Source organism: Microcaecilia unicolor, chromosome 10 (genome assembly GCF_901765095.1).
Source record: "Microcaecilia unicolor chromosome 10, aMicUni1.1, whole genome shotgun sequence".
Lineage (NCBI taxonomy): Eukaryota > Metazoa > Chordata > Amphibia > Gymnophiona > Siphonopidae > Microcaecilia > Microcaecilia unicolor.
The window spans coordinates 100,421,926-100,439,462 of NC_044040.1; the positions used below are offsets into that span (position 1 = coordinate 100,421,926).

The 17,537-nt window shown below is 43.1% G+C and overlaps 1 protein-coding gene across 1 annotated transcript in view; it reads right to left on the bottom strand.

The window, feature by feature from the left end:
• BRAF (B-Raf proto-oncogene, serine/threonine kinase) overlaps nucleotides 1–17,537 on the bottom strand; it is a 1,688,602-nt gene that overhangs the window by 1,027,119 nt on the left and 643,946 nt on the right. Inside the window, exon 9 of the mRNA XM_030216338.1 lies at nucleotides 4,098–4,215. Coding sequence (XP_030072198.1) covers nucleotides 4,098–4,215 — 118 coding nt within the window. The remainder of the gene's footprint in view (nucleotides 1–4,097; nucleotides 4,216–17,537) is intronic.

Sequence of the window (17,537 nt, forward strand, 5' to 3'; positions counted from 1 at the left end):
ACTGGACATGACCCATCATTGAATATCTAGACTAATTCTGCCTACGGTGGTCAACATTTAAAAAAAATACTGAACAACACAGGCTGAATATTGACCAGTAGATATTCTTCTAACCATATATGCCAAGAACCATAAAGAGAAAATAAAGTGTGTAAGACATTAAGAAAAAAGCTAAACAGAACAAACAAATGCTCTTTATTCAATCAGAAATAAACCATAACAAACAATGTGTTCATCTAAGCAAAATATACAGTGAAATAAGTATTTTTCATCTTCAATTAAGGATGTAGTAATTAAGATATGTTATAGCCATAATGTGCGTTGAACAGCAATAACATGTGTTATATTTCAGTAATGCATGTTAATTTAAATGACCGCAGGATACAGAGTAATGAGATGCAAATATGGAAATGCAAGCAAAATATCTCATTGCTATGTAAATTGAATAGCACAGCTAGTAGTGAACATCACAAGCTGTGCTATTTTTCCTTGCCAAGTGCAAAGGGATGCTAAACTGCAGCTCAATACTCCCAAGCCACTCCTTATAAGGACAGAGCATTAAATTATTTCTCCTACCCCAGATGGCCCCAGTAGACACATCCCCCCCCCAAAGCTCCCCATTACATACCACTTGAAGCCCTCCATAACAACCCCCTCCAATGGACCCCCTCTCCCCCAAAGCCCCTCCTCCACCTTCTTGTAGGCAATCCTGGGCCAGATTCAAAATGGCTTGGTAACCTCTAGTGGTAGTCTCATGATACTAACTCTAGGGTCAAACTGCTGACCCAGGGCCATTTTGAATCCGAGGCCGGCAAGGACAGGAGAGACTGAGGATTGCTCATGCCTTTTGCCCAGTAGACCCCAGGGATTTGAAAGGTAGGCCTGAGGTGTTAAACCAGTTCTGAGCCCAGGGTGGAATGGGGTCCTCTCTTTTTATTACTATTATCAGGCTGTACACCTTAGAATATTGGCTGACTGGCTTCAGGGATCTGGCAAAGTATGGAAAATTCTTGAGCTGACTTGGATGGTCTCGTTCCCCTTGTGGGCAATACCGTGGTTCCCACACTGGCTTCTTTTGGAGATTATACAGGGTGCCCTTCCCTTGCTTTGATGGCCTTTATCAGGGCCGGTCAAACCCGGTAAGCAGGGTAAGCACTGCAGGAGGGCACATGCCTTCAAGGGCGTCACTTTGCAAGCAATCAACCTCTGCTGAGTATCTAATCTCTGCTGCTCATCTCAGTCTGGCTCCAAAGCTGTCAGCTCTCTGTCCCGTCCCCTCCCCCCTCCCAAGCAGAGAAATACCCTCCTTGTGTTTGTCAGAGGAGTCACTGCTCCAACTGAATCTGGCTTTGAAATAACTTGTAGGAGCTCAGCTAACCTCTGTCCTCTGCCCAGAGAGGGCGCAGACAGAGACAGCACAGCAGAGCCTAGACCCTTGTTTTGTCAGAGACAGCTGTTTAGTGCTGCACCTGACCCACCCTTTTCCACCTCCACCCCCCCCCACCCCCAACACAGCAACGCACAGGACATGAGGGCTAGATGCCTGCTTTCAATTCCTAACCATCACCTATCCCTCATTCCCACTTCAGTAACTCCTGTTAGTCTGTCCAACTCAGATTGTAGAATATGTTAGTTTATGCTGATTAAGTCTGTCCTAGCTAGATCCTAAGCTGTGCTTGATGGGAAGGCTATTGTGCTGCATGCAGAGTCTAACTTCTTAGGGTTTCAGGTTAATTTTTGAAGAATTTGAAGAGGGGCTATCTCTGTTCTACATGTGTGACTGCAAGGCCAAGTATCTGAATAGGGATCTGTTTGTTAGATTCTGAAATTTTGATAACACATTGTTTTTCAGAGTTGGCAAGACTGTCTGTTCTCCTAATTCCTGGTCTGTGTGCTAAGTTATTTTTCTTCTATACTGGTGTAATATTTTCAATGATGCCATGGCTGGTAAAAAGGGTGTGTCTACTGTGGGGGTGGAGCCATAGTGATCCCGCCTCTGGATGGGTAGGGGTGCCGACTAATAGACTGCAGGAGGGCGCTAGAAACCCTAGGGCCGGCCCTGGCCTCTATCCATTTGGAGCAAAGTTCGAGCACAATTCTATCCAGAAAGAAATTTATTTTTGCATATGGCTATCCACTCAGCCCCACTTTTTACGCTGAGAACCACTGACCCTTGCTATCATTATTGGGAAGGCTTGGGTCTTCGGGAACTTGGGCAAGTTTGGGAGGAGGGAGAATTTTTTCCTTTGAGGACCTTCAGGATGAATATGGTCTCCTAGCCTCTCATGCATTTCAATACTGTCAACTGTGAGATGATATTCTTCAATGGGCATGAGGAATTAGGCATAGCTCAGACCCTACTGGAGCAGGTAATGGGTTGTGGGGGGGGGGGGGGGGATCTCCCAGATATATAGGGCACTCCTTTCTTACCATAAACCTATTATGCACTACTTAATGAAGTGGGAGTGGGATCTTGATACCTCTTATGAATATCATCAATGCAAACGGTCATTCAAATATCTTCATAAGGTATCCATTGCAAGCAGTTATAAAAGTGGTTATAAAATTCTTTATCGTTGGTATTATACTCCTCAGAGTATTGTTAAAATGTTTAGTCACGGATCCACTCTATGTTGGAGACAGTGAGAACAAGTGCGAGATATGCCCCATGTCTGGTGGACTTGTCCACAGGCCAAAAAGTACTGGACTATGGCGCTGAACTTTGTTTCTAGACTTACTCAAGTTTCTTATCCTATGAAGATGTATCATTGTCTTCTACACTTTAAACCTTATGGAGTAAAGCTGGTCACCCATAAATTGGTGACTCATGTTTTTGTGGCTAGCAAGTTAGTGCTGGTGGCGGCCTGGAAACAATCCACACTGCCAGGTTTCCAGATAATTCTGCAGAAATTGGACTATATTCACCTGATGTCCAGATTGATTGCACTGTGCACTGGCAGGATCTTGTCCTATTATAAAATATGGGGATTAGTATATAACATGGACCTCGCACCCAGAGTCTTCTTTATTATCCACCTAGGCGAATGTGTCTCTCTTATCATACTATTTTTCAGGGGTAAGTAATGGGGGCTTTGGGATGGATGTGTCTTCCAGGGGGCATTGGGGATATGGAGAAGTAATGCTCAGCCTCTTTACAAAACAGCCTGCAGCATCCAGCTACAGCTTAGTGTCCAGTGCTCCTGGCTACATTGAATAGCGTGATTTGCAAGGTTGGTCACAAGTTGTGTCATTCATATACCATGGGAGTGATTAATCTGTGGTACTGAGATACCACAGATTAGTCACTCCCATGACAAACTAAGATGTGGTAAAAGACCAATATTTACTAACTACCCCGTTAAAGGCAATACCAAGAAAAGACTATGTTCTACCTCTAGCAAAGAATTATCCACATGCAGCTCTAGATACCATATCTATTGACAATATTACCCTAACAAGTATGTGTGCATAAATTCTCTATGATTGATCAACCTGCCCCTTTCCCAGCCACAGGCACCTTGGCAACAGTGTGCACTTGCCCTTTTAACAAAAGGCTTTTTCTATACAAATACCACACAAGGCTCTCTACAACTTACCTAATGACTAGAGTTGTGCCGATGATTATGGTCAAGAACTCTCTCAATGCCACTGCTGACCAAGAAAGTGTTACATGCCACTGCTCACAAGAACAAGCATTACCTAGAGAAGTATGTACTTTCCCTCATTATCCAAGGGTTGTATTTTTCAGTGTAACCATCTTTGTGTATTTGTGCTTAAAACTCAGAAGCAGATGCAATTAATATGTTAAGACATTTCTAAATATCAATAGGCATAAATATACCTAAGAATATAACAACTCCAAAATGTATGATGTTTTAACTTCTGTTTGTCCTGCCTAGTAATCAATTTACAGTACAGAAATGTTAATAGAAAAAGACAGAACTTCAAACCAGTAAAATTAGCAGATCAGAACTGAAGTTGGGTAGCAAGGGACACATAGGAAACCCAAAGATCATTAACAAAAATAATATAACTTTTGTATGACTAAAAATACTTTTTATAAACCCTGATTACACCATGGGCAGTGTTTCACATACCATGCCACTTTCCTTTGTAAACAGTTCCAAAAGATCCAGAACCTATTCTCTGCCCAACCGTGATTTGGCCATCTGGTATCTCCCAATCATCACTTGAGTCGCGCCGTCCAAGTGTTTTCTGAAACAGACCACACAATACCACTAAGCATAAGCAGGTATTGCTGTTATTTCAGCATAAGTATTTTTTCTTTTTGTATAGTTTTAAACTATTTTCTTGTTCTCAACATTAGGTACAATGTAACTATGGTTTTTACAAATTAGTCTTATAATCATATTGGCACCATTACTAACAATTATGAAGTTCTAGAGTCATATTTGTCCTAGAGAAAGTACACTTTTTTGATATTTTGATTCTTAGGCTGATTAATTAAAACAATGATTTGTATATGTGCTGTCCAGGTTGCATAAATTATTTCTTCAGCTGAGGCAATACTCATGGTTTCAAAACAAGCTTGGACAAATACCTGGACGAAAAGTCCATACAAATAACTGCTATCAATCAGAAACTCACTCAAATCACATCCCGGGTTGAAGCCAACAAGCTTATTCCTAACCCCAGCAAATCTCAGGCAGTCTTCTTCACCAAACAGCAATATAGACTTGTAGTTCCTTCTCCCATAGATAGTGTCCATAATTCCACCAGGCACACTATTTTTTTAGTTCAGGGGCCTGGGGCCAGAACTTTGGAACAAGCTGCCTAACCACCTTAGGCTATAATCCTCTCTACAACAATTCAAATGCGGTCTAAAAACCCTTCTCTTTACTGAAGCTTATCCCTGAGACTAGACCCTTTTGTCTGTGTTGCTACTGCTTGAGATGAATGTATGGTGTGCTATTTTCTTGTCGTTGTAGGAATTGCTCAGAACTTCTGATTACCAAACTCTCCCCCTGCTCTAGGAGCCTAGAGCTCTGAACCTAGTTGATCATGTGACTGTCTTCAGTGATGTAAGCACGCTAGACGGAACATATTTTTTTTTAGTCTCCTGAAGTTTACTGCACTGTGCTGAAGCGCACGCTGTTATATTTTTTCCTTGTACAAGCATTCCAGGTGTTAGATGCAATGGCTCGTGGGTCAGTAATTTTTATTACCTTCTTGCTTCTTCTCCGACTACTTCACAGTTTTTGCTCAATCTCTGATAGTTCGCGCAAGGTGTTCCTAGGAATGCAAATCCCGACTGTTGTGGGAAACCATCATGCCTCTCACCTTCGGCCTCATGAATCATCTCAGGAAAGTTATCTCACCTATATTCCTCATATACGCGATTCTGCTGGTGGTGACTCCTCTGTTCCTATCATTCTTTTAAATTGTAGATCCACCCTCTGAAGGGACACCACCTTGTAAGGGTGGAGGGGCTTCTGTGTTTCAATGACTCAGAGGGCTATGCTGAAGGGTTACCCATATCAGACAGGCCTCTGAGGAGAAACCAAACAAAGAATGTCCCAAACTGGGAGAATGGTAAGATGGCGACCTGAAGTTCGTATGCCCAATGGCCCAGCTGCCCTCTGAAGTTTCGTCTTCTTTACGTAAATTTCTTCTCTGCAATTGCAGTTACCTTAACTGAGAGGAAGGAGACAACCGGTGGTCAACCGCCGATGGCCAGTGTTTTGTCCCCTGAGCAGCAAGCGCGGGACCGCTGCACGATGAACTACTCACAGATGAAAGGGCTGGCGAGTCCTTTGAATAGCGCCGGCGAAGGAGCGTCGACGCTCTTGGACCTGGAAAAACAACTCCATCGCTCCCGAATTATTCAACCACCATGTCCAAAGGAGTGGAGGAGTGAGTTAGAGGCATATGCTGAAACGGAGGACGTTTACAGCAGAACCCGAATCGGCGGAACCACTCCTAAACACCTAAGAGTAATCAACTTGGAGTTTTTGGCTCCCGTGGAGGTTACATTGAATACCATCTGAAAGGCGCTTCGGGACCTAACGGTGGCAGTAAATAATTTTGTTTCAGATATAATTTTATTAGAGAGTTACATGGACAATTCAACTGAACCCTTTGAGAGTGAAAAATTGATATAACAAATGATTCTACACGAGTAAGAAGTAGTTATGATCTTGAAAATGATAATAGACCAGAAACATTGAATAATAAAATGAATATTATTATAGATGATTAATATCGAGATTATTGTTTTTCCCAGAGTTCCGGGTATGACTCCTAAAGTTGTCCTCAGAAATATTTCCTCAATTATTACTTTAAAAGGAGTGAAGCCTGTGAAAACTGGGATTACTTTAATCAGTGGGATTTGAATTAGAGACTTAAGTATATGTATTGTTAAATAACTTCTGGTTTTTAAAAGAAAGAATGTAATCAGATGTATTATTTCTAACTAATATTGGACAATAAGTATGTTTTCAATGAAATGATTTGACTATACACCGTATTGGTCTTGAAGAAGCCAACCAGATGATCAATGTGGAAAAATTGTTTGGTACATTTGTACCCCGCACTTTCCCACTCATGGCAGGCTCAATGCGGCTTAATAATGAATTAGATGAGTAACATCTGGGGATAATCAGGTTAATACCACGTTTTTTTTTTCTGTTTACTGTTTAATTGATCTCCTTGTCTTGTTCCACTCTCCCTATTTAGTGGTCTAAGGAAGAATAGAATTACCTGACTGAAATAATTCCTATATATTACTATATTACTTTCTCTGTATTTCCGGCAAGTTGTTTTATTGCTTGTAAAAATTTAAATGGTTCTAAATAAAATTTTTAAAAAAATTGTAGATCCCTGTGCTCTAAAACACAACTTATTCGAGACTTTCTTCTGTCTTCTGGAGCCAAAATTCTTTGCTTGATGGAGATGTGGATCAAATCAGGTGAAGAAAGTTATCTTTACAGCTTACTCCAGAAAAAATTGATGTTTTATTTCTGGCCAAAGCTACAGGAAATGGTGGTGGCCTGGCTATTATCTATTCTCTATTCATTACCATCCACTCCTTGCTCTCCCTCTGTCTCAACATCTACTTCTGCATTCCCTGTTGAGTTGTCACTCGACAAGTCTGCCTCCTCATCCCTACTGGGACTAACTCCTTGGACCTCTTTTCAGGAGCAGTGTCTCTTCTGATTGTCCAAAATAATAAAATCCTATTTTTTGCCCTCTTGATCCATTTCCATCTGCCTGGCTAACAATCTCAGAGTTAAATCTACTACCTAGGATCCTCCAAGTGATCTACAGTAGCCTCTCCACATCTCCACAGGGGCAGTACCCGCATCCTGGAAAACTGCAATAGTACGTGCTTTCTTAAAGAAACCTTCTTTGGATCCACAGGTTCCTGCTCACTATTGTCCTGTATCCAATCTGTATTTGACCAACTATCCACCTTTAGTAATAAGATTATTGCCCTCCACCCTATACAATCCAGATTTAGGCCACATTACAGTACTGAGACAGTTTTAACAGCTGTCTTAATTGAGATCTACTCCATTCTTGACAAACCTAAAGCTGTACTCGCAATATCTCTTGATCTTTTGGCAACGTGCGATCTAATTAATCATAATCTTTTACTTATCTTCTTTAGGTTTTGGTGGAACTGTCCTGGTATGGTTTACTTATTTTCTTTCTAATCGCTCTTATAAGGTTATCACCACCACTTCTTCTATAGTGTCTTTGCATCTTCTAACTTGCAGGGTACTGCAAGGATTAGTCCTGTCTCCTCTTCTCTTCAACCTGTTTCTAAGTTCCCTCGCTATGCTGATCCAATCTACTGGAGTGACTTTTCATCTCTATACTGATGATATTCTTTTGCTATACTCTGCTGATATGATTAACCCAACTGTCTAATTCTAGCATCCAATTGGCTAACTGCCCACAAACTGGTTCTAAACAAAGAAAAAACAGTAGCGTGTTGGTTCATTGGCAGCTTTTCCACACCTACCACCCCTTTGAATTTCTTTGTGACTTTGTCCTGTAGAATCGTTTCACAATTTACGAATTATATTGGATTCCAGTCTTACATTTTCAGCCCAAATTTCTAGTCTGTGCAAATCCAGTTTTTACATACTTTGTTAATTGCGTTCAATTCATAGGTTTTTTGATCTAGATACATTTCATTCTCTTGTGCTGTCCTTACTGATAATCCTGCTCAATTACTGCAACATTGACGGACATAATCGAACAGGGACGACCATTTCTAAGGGCGCCCATCTGTAAGGATGGTGCCACGAAGGGGCGGGGAAACCCGTATTATCGAAACAAGATGGGCGTGATTTCTGGTATAGTGAACGATTTTATCAACAAATTGAGGGAGTTGCGATGGGTGCAACAGTGGCACCATCAATAGCTACACTGTATATTGGACGGATGGAAGCACAGCTGATATACCCGTCTGAAAAAGTTAGAGCAGTCCATATGTGGAGACAATTTTTAGATGACATATTTTTCTTTTGGGCGGGGACAGAGGTAGCATTGAATGATTTTGTGGAATGGCTGAATGCTCTAGATGAAAATATAAAGTTTATGAAAATGGCTAGTAAAACAGCCTTGGAATTTAATCTTGGTGATTAAGAAGGGATGCACAGTTTCAACGACCTTATATTGCAAACCTATCAGCCGTAATACGCTGCTTCAGTTTGGAAGTTTTCACCCGTACAATCTAAAGTATAGTCTACCTATTAGCCAGTTTTTACAGGCTAGGAGAGTTTGTTCTACCACACAGGAATTTAAGAAACATGCTAAGGAACTTCAAGATAGGTTCCTAGAAAGGGGATACCCGAAGTCAGCTGTGAGAAAGGCGTATCTTACAGCACGGTTTGCTCAATGCCCATTGTTGCTTGGTGAAGGAAACAGAGATAATGATGACCGTTTAACGTGTGTGCTCCCATTTACAGATATGGCTCAGAAGGTGGTCCAGATAATTAAAACTCACTGGCATGTGGTCCAACTATATCCTTGTTTCCAGGAACTACCTCTGATATCTTACACGAGAGGGAAAACTATAGGGGAGTGGTTGGCACCCAATAAGTTTTGGGAACCGGGGGGTAAGGGGAGGAGAAAAGGAGGGAGAACATAATATCTGTGGGAGGTGTCAATGGTGTAGGATGGCGATTATGGGGGTAGATTGGTGTGCCCCTAATGGGAGGAAGATTAAGGCTTGGGATAAAACGAATTGTGAGACGAGAAATGTAGTATACGCCATTGAATGCCCACATAAGTTAGTATATGTGGGTAGGAGTTCTAGCTCTTTAAAAATAAGACTTAACAGAACATAAGTCCCGGATTGCCACAAATAATATGCAGGCTCCCCTAGTAGAGCATTGCGTGGATAAAGGACATAGGGTGGAAGATATTAGGTGGAGAATCCTGGAACATGTGCATGTAGGGAAGGAAGGAGGATCAGTGACTAGGGTGGTAAATTTTAAAGAACAGCGATTTATATTCTTGTTACAGTCAGTGACGCCGACTAGTTTAAATGCTGAACTTGAATGGGCATCGCTTATGTAGTAATGAACAGCTGTGGCCAACCAGGACTTGGGACGTAGGCAGGGGGCGTCACCCACAATATACTATTAAAGATAGTTAGAAACACGCCGCGGCCATCTTTACGAGGGAACAACCATTAAAACATTTATTCAAGTAGAGCTGGCGCTAAGATGGCGCATGGTAGGAAAGTGGGGAATTGTTTAGCGGACGGTCTGTATGAGGAAATAAACAATAACTCTATAGACGTTACGTTTAATGCTGGGAGATATGTTTACATATTTCTATTTTTTGTAGGGGTCAGTCCTTGAGACAGCCCTGGGGAAGGGCGAAACGTGCATGTTGGACGTTAACAACCCCTGGGTCCGATTTTTCGAAATAAGGTGAGTATTTAAGTATAGAGTTAAAAGAATTGTATAAAAGAAAAATATAAATTAAAAAATATGTGGAATCATGGTGAGCCGATGAAGAGTTGTGTGCAAGTTCTATTGCCATAAAGTTGAGTTGGCAATATGCACAGCTGAGGTTCCTAAGCTACTAAAGAATACCTTAATGATTGGATGAATGTATGCAGTTGATAGATGAACAGAGGAGAGGGAGTCATTGACAATATAGAAGCATATAATTTCCTGACTCCCAAGAGTGGTTAAATTAACAATTATCCAAAGAGACTGTTAAACTTATCTGTCATGCACAAGTTTGACCATGTTTCTTCCATGTTTCAAAAATTTATTTGGCTTCCAATAGAACAACGTAGTTCATTTAAACTCCTTATGCTCGTTTTTAAGGCCCAAAGAGTTGGTCTTCCTGATTATCTCTCTGCCTTCACAATTCCATATTCACCAGCACAACTCCTCTGCTCGACAAATGATCATCATCTTGTTCTTCCACATCCTAAATCAGCTCAACTTGAAAGAACTCGTCATTGTGCATTCTTCTTTGCACCTCCTACTCACTGGAATTCCTTCCCGCCACCTTTAAAGTCTGAACTTTCCTTTAAGAACTTCAAAAAAGCTCTGAAAATCTGGTTGTTTAAACAGGTTTTCAATTAACGAGAGGAGAGAGTTTGGTTGTCATACTGCATTGTTAAATCCCACCTTTTCCCAGCCTTTTTCCCTATCCTTCCCCCCTTTCTTCCTCCACTGATTCTTTCAATGTTGCCCGATTGTGTTCCTGTTGAGTGAAATTGCTTATCCAATACAATACTGTAGCTCCTTTCTGAATCTGTTTTTGTTATTGGCCTGAAAACCACCCAGATCTGCAAGTTAGCTTGGGCGGTATAGCAAGAATAAATAATCATCCTGTTGGTAGAGAAGTGGGACTGCATAACTGTCCTCATGTGTTCTCCCTTTCCCCTCTTTCTCTCGCAGCATTGTAGTTCTTCCATCCTCCTCTCTCTCATGTCTCACATCTTTCCTCTATTTTAGCCTGTAAGCAGCCAGGCACCTATGTATATGATGGGATGATAAATGACTTGGAAACTTGGAATATTGGCACTAACCTTCCCTCTTGAAACTAGGCAGGAGAAGGGCATTATAGATGTGGAGTCAAGGATGAGCTGGCAGTAATGCAGTTGCTGGCAATATTCAGCGGAGGCAGATAGGACTGCACAAAAAACACGATAGAGGTATATAAAATAGTGAGTGGAGTGGAACAGGTGGATGTGAAGCGTCTGTTCACGTTTTCCAAAAATACTAGGACTAGGGGGCATGCGATGAAACTACAGTGTAGTAAATTTAAAACAAATTGGAGGAGATTTTTCTTCACCCAACGCGCAAACTCTGGAATTCGTTGCCGGAGAACGTGGTGAAGGCGGTTAGCTTGGCAGAGTTTAAAAAGGGGTTAGACGGTTTCCTAAAGGACAAGTCCATAAATCGCTACTAAATGGACTTGGGAAAAATCCACAATTCCAGGAATAACATGTATAGAATGTTTGTACGTTTGGGAAGCTTGCCAGGTGCCCATGGCCTGGATTGGCCGCTGTCGTGGACAGGATGCTGGGCTCGATGGACCCTTGGTCTTTTCCCAGTGTGGCATTACTTATGTACTTAGCTATGAGAGTGCTGGCACTGAATATCAGCCAGCACCTGCGTAGCTTCCAAGTACCAGCATGTACCTTGCATTGTTCTTCTCTCCCTTCTGAGCCCTCACCCAACAAGACCCTACCCCCTGCTACACCCTCCAAGCATCAAACCTCTCTCCCAACTGGACCAAATGCCCCTCCTGGACTCCCCTAGGAATCAAAGCTTCCCCCTATAGGACCCCCTCTTCCTATAACCTCCCCTCTCTACATCCTGGTAGGCCCCCCAGGTATACCTGACCATTCGTGGAGGTCTAGTAGGTGATCAGGGCAGAAGTGAAGACCACTCACTCCTCCTAGCAACTCTGCTTGCAAAATAGCTGCTGTGACATCTAGCAGTAGCCTTGCACATCTACCACTATGGCCTCCTATGTACCTTTTGTGTGACGATTGTGACTTTTTCTTGGTTTGTGCTCCTCTTGCCCTCTGGTGGCCAGAACCGGTGGCTGCCATAGACTTTCCAGACTCTTTCAGTCCGGTCCAGATATTTTAGCCCACCAGTCTTGCTTGGAAATTTGGCAGCTAGCCTCACCCTTAGCTGCCTTGAGATTGCTGCAGTTGAGCTTAGCTGCTGATGACTTATTAGCCACCTGGAAACTTTCTAGTTTGCCTTTGCAAATGCCAAAGGTCCAGGTTAGTGTTTGGTGCTGATAGGAGTACTTCTGTCTTGCTGTGCTGTTAGGAGCACTTCTGCCTGCATGTTTAAGCTTCCCTGCTTTACCCTTCTGTAAGGGGAGATTCCCTTTTGTTGGCTTTAATATTGCTTATATGTTCTCCAATTCTCAATTTCACTTTTCTCGTTGTTTGTGCTACATAATATAACCCACATGGGCATATTATGCAGTACACTACTCCCGCTGACTCACAAGTCGTCCTACTAGATAATTGAAACTGACATGTTGAATGAGGAATGGCTATAAATGTTTGTATTTAAAAATGGCAATAATTGCATCTCCCACAAGGGTAATGACCTCCCTCTGTTTCCTTAGACTGATTTGGATTAGCCAACAGTTCACCTAAATTGTATCCCCGTTGGTAAGCAAATTTAGATCTCTTACATAAATAAGGATAAATTCCTAAAATGTGCCAATATTTTAAAATAGTCGATCTGATAATATGTGACTGCGATGAAAAAGGTAATACACATACCACGGGGTTAGAACTATCGGGGGTGGAGGGGCTCATCAACCACTGATGATCAATATATAGGGCTCTACGATACACCCTCTTGATAACCTTTCTAGGATAACCTCTCTGTAAAAAACTAAAAATAAACGGGTAGCCTGTTGCTTAAACTGTGCCGTAGTACAGCACAGCTGTCAATCTCAGAAATTGTCCTGTAGGTATGTTATCTTGTAAAGATTTGGGATGATGACTTGAGCAGTGTAAAATCGTATTCCGATCAGTTTCCTTATGATACACAGAGGTCTGAAAAATCCCTGTGTGATAGGAGCACTTCTGTCTTGCTATGCTGTTAGGAGCACTTCTGCCTGCTTGTTTAAGCTTCCCTGCTTTACCCTTCTGGTGCTGTAGGAGCACTTCTGCCTTGTCTTGTCTGGGTGCCTGTGGGCACTCCTGTTTTGAACCCTAACACTGTTTCTGTCAAGCTTGTTCTGTATCCTATTCCCTGTCTGAGAATCCCGTATCCTCAGTAGTTCCGAACCCTGTGTTAGTCAAGCTTGTTTAGTATCCTGTTGGTCTAGTCTGTCTGCAAGCTAGGACCAGTAAGTCCTGCCAGCCACCTGCAACTGGGGGCTCAACCCCTGGGGAATGGTGGTCAAGCGCAGGTGAAGACCGGTTGCTCTGTCCTGCTTATTCCCTGCCTGCCTACTGCTGTAGTTCCAGTCCTGTGGTTCCAGTTCGGTTGTTCCAGCTTTGCCTGTCTACAGCTTCTCCTGCCTTGCTTGCTTACCCAGTCCTGGTTGAGGGTCTTGCCTACTGCTACCGCTTGTCAGCAGCGGTCCAAGGGCTCACATGGTGCCAGTGTCCGAGAGCCTGAGACCGTGACATTTTGCAGCATGTACAGCAGGAACAATCATGCTACCAAAAAAGAGCAGAATTACCTAAGGCTTTGTACATATGAATAACAGCATTTATACATTTAGGATATAAAGTTTGCTCCCTATATGTGTAAGTGTTGCCACTTATATGTGAAAGTCATAGATTTTAAGTACAATTCCCCTGGGGTGTATATCATCTGATCCAGGTGATATACTACAAATTTGTAAATTTGGCACAGTAGCAGGCTCATTTTCGAAAGAGAAGGGTGTCCAAAAAGCGACACAAAAGGCACATGGCCGTCCCCGTGAAAGAAGGTCGCCCAAATCCAATAATCGAAACAGGGCCATAAGTATGTCCTCAGCGTGAGGACGCCCATCTATGGTCATCCCCACAGGGGGTGTGTTATGGGCGGCGTTACGAAATGGGTGCCTCCACCGTATAACGGCTAGCGAAATGGGTTCACATGGGTGGGAACATGGGCATCCTTAGTTAGATCTGAAATAAAAGTGACCAGTCTAAGGGGGAAGTCGTCTTTAGACCTATTAGGGATTTTGTGGAGTTGGAGAGTGGTGAGATCGTTGTTGGGAGAGTAAGTTGAGAGTTGTTCAGTGCCCTGTTACCTTTTTTTTTAATTTATGAGAAGTTTTTATGTTACCTTTGTCTGTGTCCCTAGTTTGCTGCTCTATCTGCCCTTCAGTATGCTGGGGCTGGTGGTCATTAAGACCAGCTTCTGTGTCTGACTGGTGTCATCACCTGCACAGCAAAAGGGGCGGAAGTGTGTTGCTTAAAATAACCCAGTTCTGTTTTGCAGCATTCATATAAATAGCCCCATATGTGAAGACCCAGGAAACAGATGATGAAGAATGGCATTAGCAGGTAATCACAGATGGAGAGGAAGAGTAGAGTGCACTTTAGAGACTGATGAGCAAGAGAGCCACACAGGCAGATGGGGTAGACATAGAACTGTGGAAGGAGTGTAGAAGTCACAGTGAAATCACCTTTGCAGGTGGGTGACTGTTTTGGTGCCACTGTATCAATGCAAGGCAAAGAATCGAAAATACTGAGAAGGGCGCTTAAATACTATCACAGGGATGCCCATGTAGGAACGTGATGGGCGTCCCTGAGATGGGCACCCTAATTTCGATTATTGACAAAATCCATAAACGTTCTCAGCTCTCTCTGCGATTTGGGTGTCCCGTTTCGATTATGGGTGGGGAACTATGGACGTCCCCAGCTACTCTGTGTTTTGGATGCCCTAATTTCGATTATGGGTGAAAACAATAAACGCCCCCAGCTGCTCTTCCAGTTTGGAAGTTTGCATTCCCTTTATTGGCGCCTCTGTAAAACGGCTTTCTCTGTGCTTGCACTTGAGGTTTTTCTTTAGATCATGGGGTGGTATTTTTAAGCATTTTACCTTCAGTTATAGTAAACCTTGTTTTTGCCACTATATGCTTTTATACACCTGTTTGTTTTTTTCGGTCTAAATTTTTTTTTGGGCGGGGGGGGGGGGGAGAAGGGATACCTTTTCGCCAATTCTTAAAAGATAACTGGTGTATGGGCTGTGTACCTTTTCTTTCAAAAAGTTTCTGGCTGGGTGTTAGCTAGCAGCTTAGCATATACTCTCCATCTTCTACCCTCCAGGAGCTGCTTGCTATGTTTGAGGCGGTCCCTCTTGGAGCAAACAGATATGTGTTCCTTTTGGCAATTTCTGGAACCACAAGTTCAAGGTAAGCTCATACCTCTCAGCCACCTCTTCTTCTTCTGCTATGTAGGTGGGTGCTAAACAAACACTTCTTGCATCTTGCACTACAGCTGGTCAACAGGATTGCAAGGGACAGCAGTGGACTCTAATACACTGGACTTTGATATTGATGATTGTTTCTACCCAGTTCATTGTACAGATGTCTTGTTCTCTATTGGACACACTCAGTTGTGCCTGCCTGTGGGGGTGGGGAAGGGGAAGAGGCCCTGAGAATGGATGTGTGCATCCCTCATGGTTAAGGGCTCCCCAATCTCTCTATGTTCTCTGCATTCAAATCTTACCTCTATTTTCACCAGGTTTGCCAGTAGTTTCTGTACAGTGGTGGAAGGAGACACCACTTGTTGCTGCATCAGGGCTGTACTGTGTGCTTGCAGGTCACGCCGTAGACCCTCGATGCTATGCTCCAGCCGTTGGAGCTGATGTACCGCTTCCCGTTGGGCCTGTCCCACTCCCCGGTAGGTTCCATCCTTCTATATGTGGTGAACCGCAGTCCCCTTTTATGAATGCCCACCCATTCTCAAGGTTGCTGGGGGTGGGGAGGGGGGGAAGCATATATGCACTCAATGTCTTTTACACATTATTCAACACAGTCCTACAACCCTCCATAGTTATGGAACAACAACATTTCTAAATTCTATCCTGCAAACCATTTTCAAGATGGCCACAGGTGCATGCTTACCACGGCCTTGAGCCCTTAAGTCATGGTGAGGGAGAGGGGTTCTGGTTACAGTTCCTATTCTAAATTACCTGCAGGTGGCTACAGCCTGATGCCTATATAATTCCCCTAGCCTGTGCCCTTCTGTACCTGATGTATTATATTGCAATTGTGATAAAGTAAACATCCATCTAATGCGTCTACCGTTGTTTTCTCTTTTCTCCTCAGCACTATATACCATTGCTGATACATTCAATGTGAAAAGATGACCCAGCTGTTTCTAGCTCATTCCTGGCCCTCACTAATGTGGTTTGGTTGTGGGTAAGGGTGTCTGGTGATCAGAGAGCAAACATCGTCTATGCGCTACCTATGGTTATTTCCAAGTTTCTACTTGGCAGATCACTAGTGCTAGACAACATACCTATTATTTACACAACTCTGGAGATCACGTGACGTCATGACCAGGAGCGGTTGAGAAAGTCTCCGCTCCTGCCAACCTGCCCGTTAAACCCTCGAAACCGCGGAAATTGACCTGAAAACAGATCGCTGAACTAACCACCACACGCAAGAAGTTAAGGTACAAAATCGGTACGAAGCATACAGGGAATCAATGGCGGCGAGGAACGTTCGAAAAGAAAAAGAAAAGACGCGAGCCGGCGAAGAAAAAATGGCGGCTCCGGCGAGCCCGACTGCGACTGCCATGAGCTCAGTGTGGGTGGCGGAAGTGGCGGCGGAGGTGACAGCCGCTATGGAACCCTTACTTGATCGACGACTAGGGCCAATAGATAGCAAAATAACTGCAGTACAAGAAAATTTAGGGCAACTTACCAAAGAATTGATGGAATATCAACAACGACATGGGGCCCTGGAAGACAAGGTACTCAAGATGGAGGAGGAAAACACTAAGCTCAGAACCATGGTGGAAGGCTATGAAGAGAAGCTTGAAGATCTTGAGAACCGTTCCCGCAGAAATAACTTAAGATTTGTCGGGCTGCCTGAAGCATTAGAAACAACAAATCTGCGAGTGTTTCTAGAAAAATGGCTGTCAGAACAACTACAACTCCCAGAAGACCTTGGAGCCCTTCAGGTAGAGAGAGCGCATCGAATAGGGCCTAAAAGTGCAGAAGCAACACGCCCGAGAGTGATAATTTGCCGCATCTTAAATTTTGCACACAAAGATGCAATACTACAAGCTTTGCGGAAAGAACAAGAACTGCACTATGGGAATAAGAAGATTTTATGCTTTCAAGACTACTCTGCATCGGTGGCGATGCAGAGAAGGAAATTTTCTCCCATATGTTCAAAACTCTTTGAAAAGAAAATCCGATTTGCACTACAGTATCCAGCCAAATTAAGAGTCACTTACCAGGCGGCCACACAAGTGTATAATACAGTAGAACAAGCGCAAGCATTTTTGAACTCTGTGGAACATCGCTAACTGGGAGGCTATATGCAGGAACTACAGATATATCATGGAAGATGGATAGAAGAAGGTAAATCGCAACAGGAGT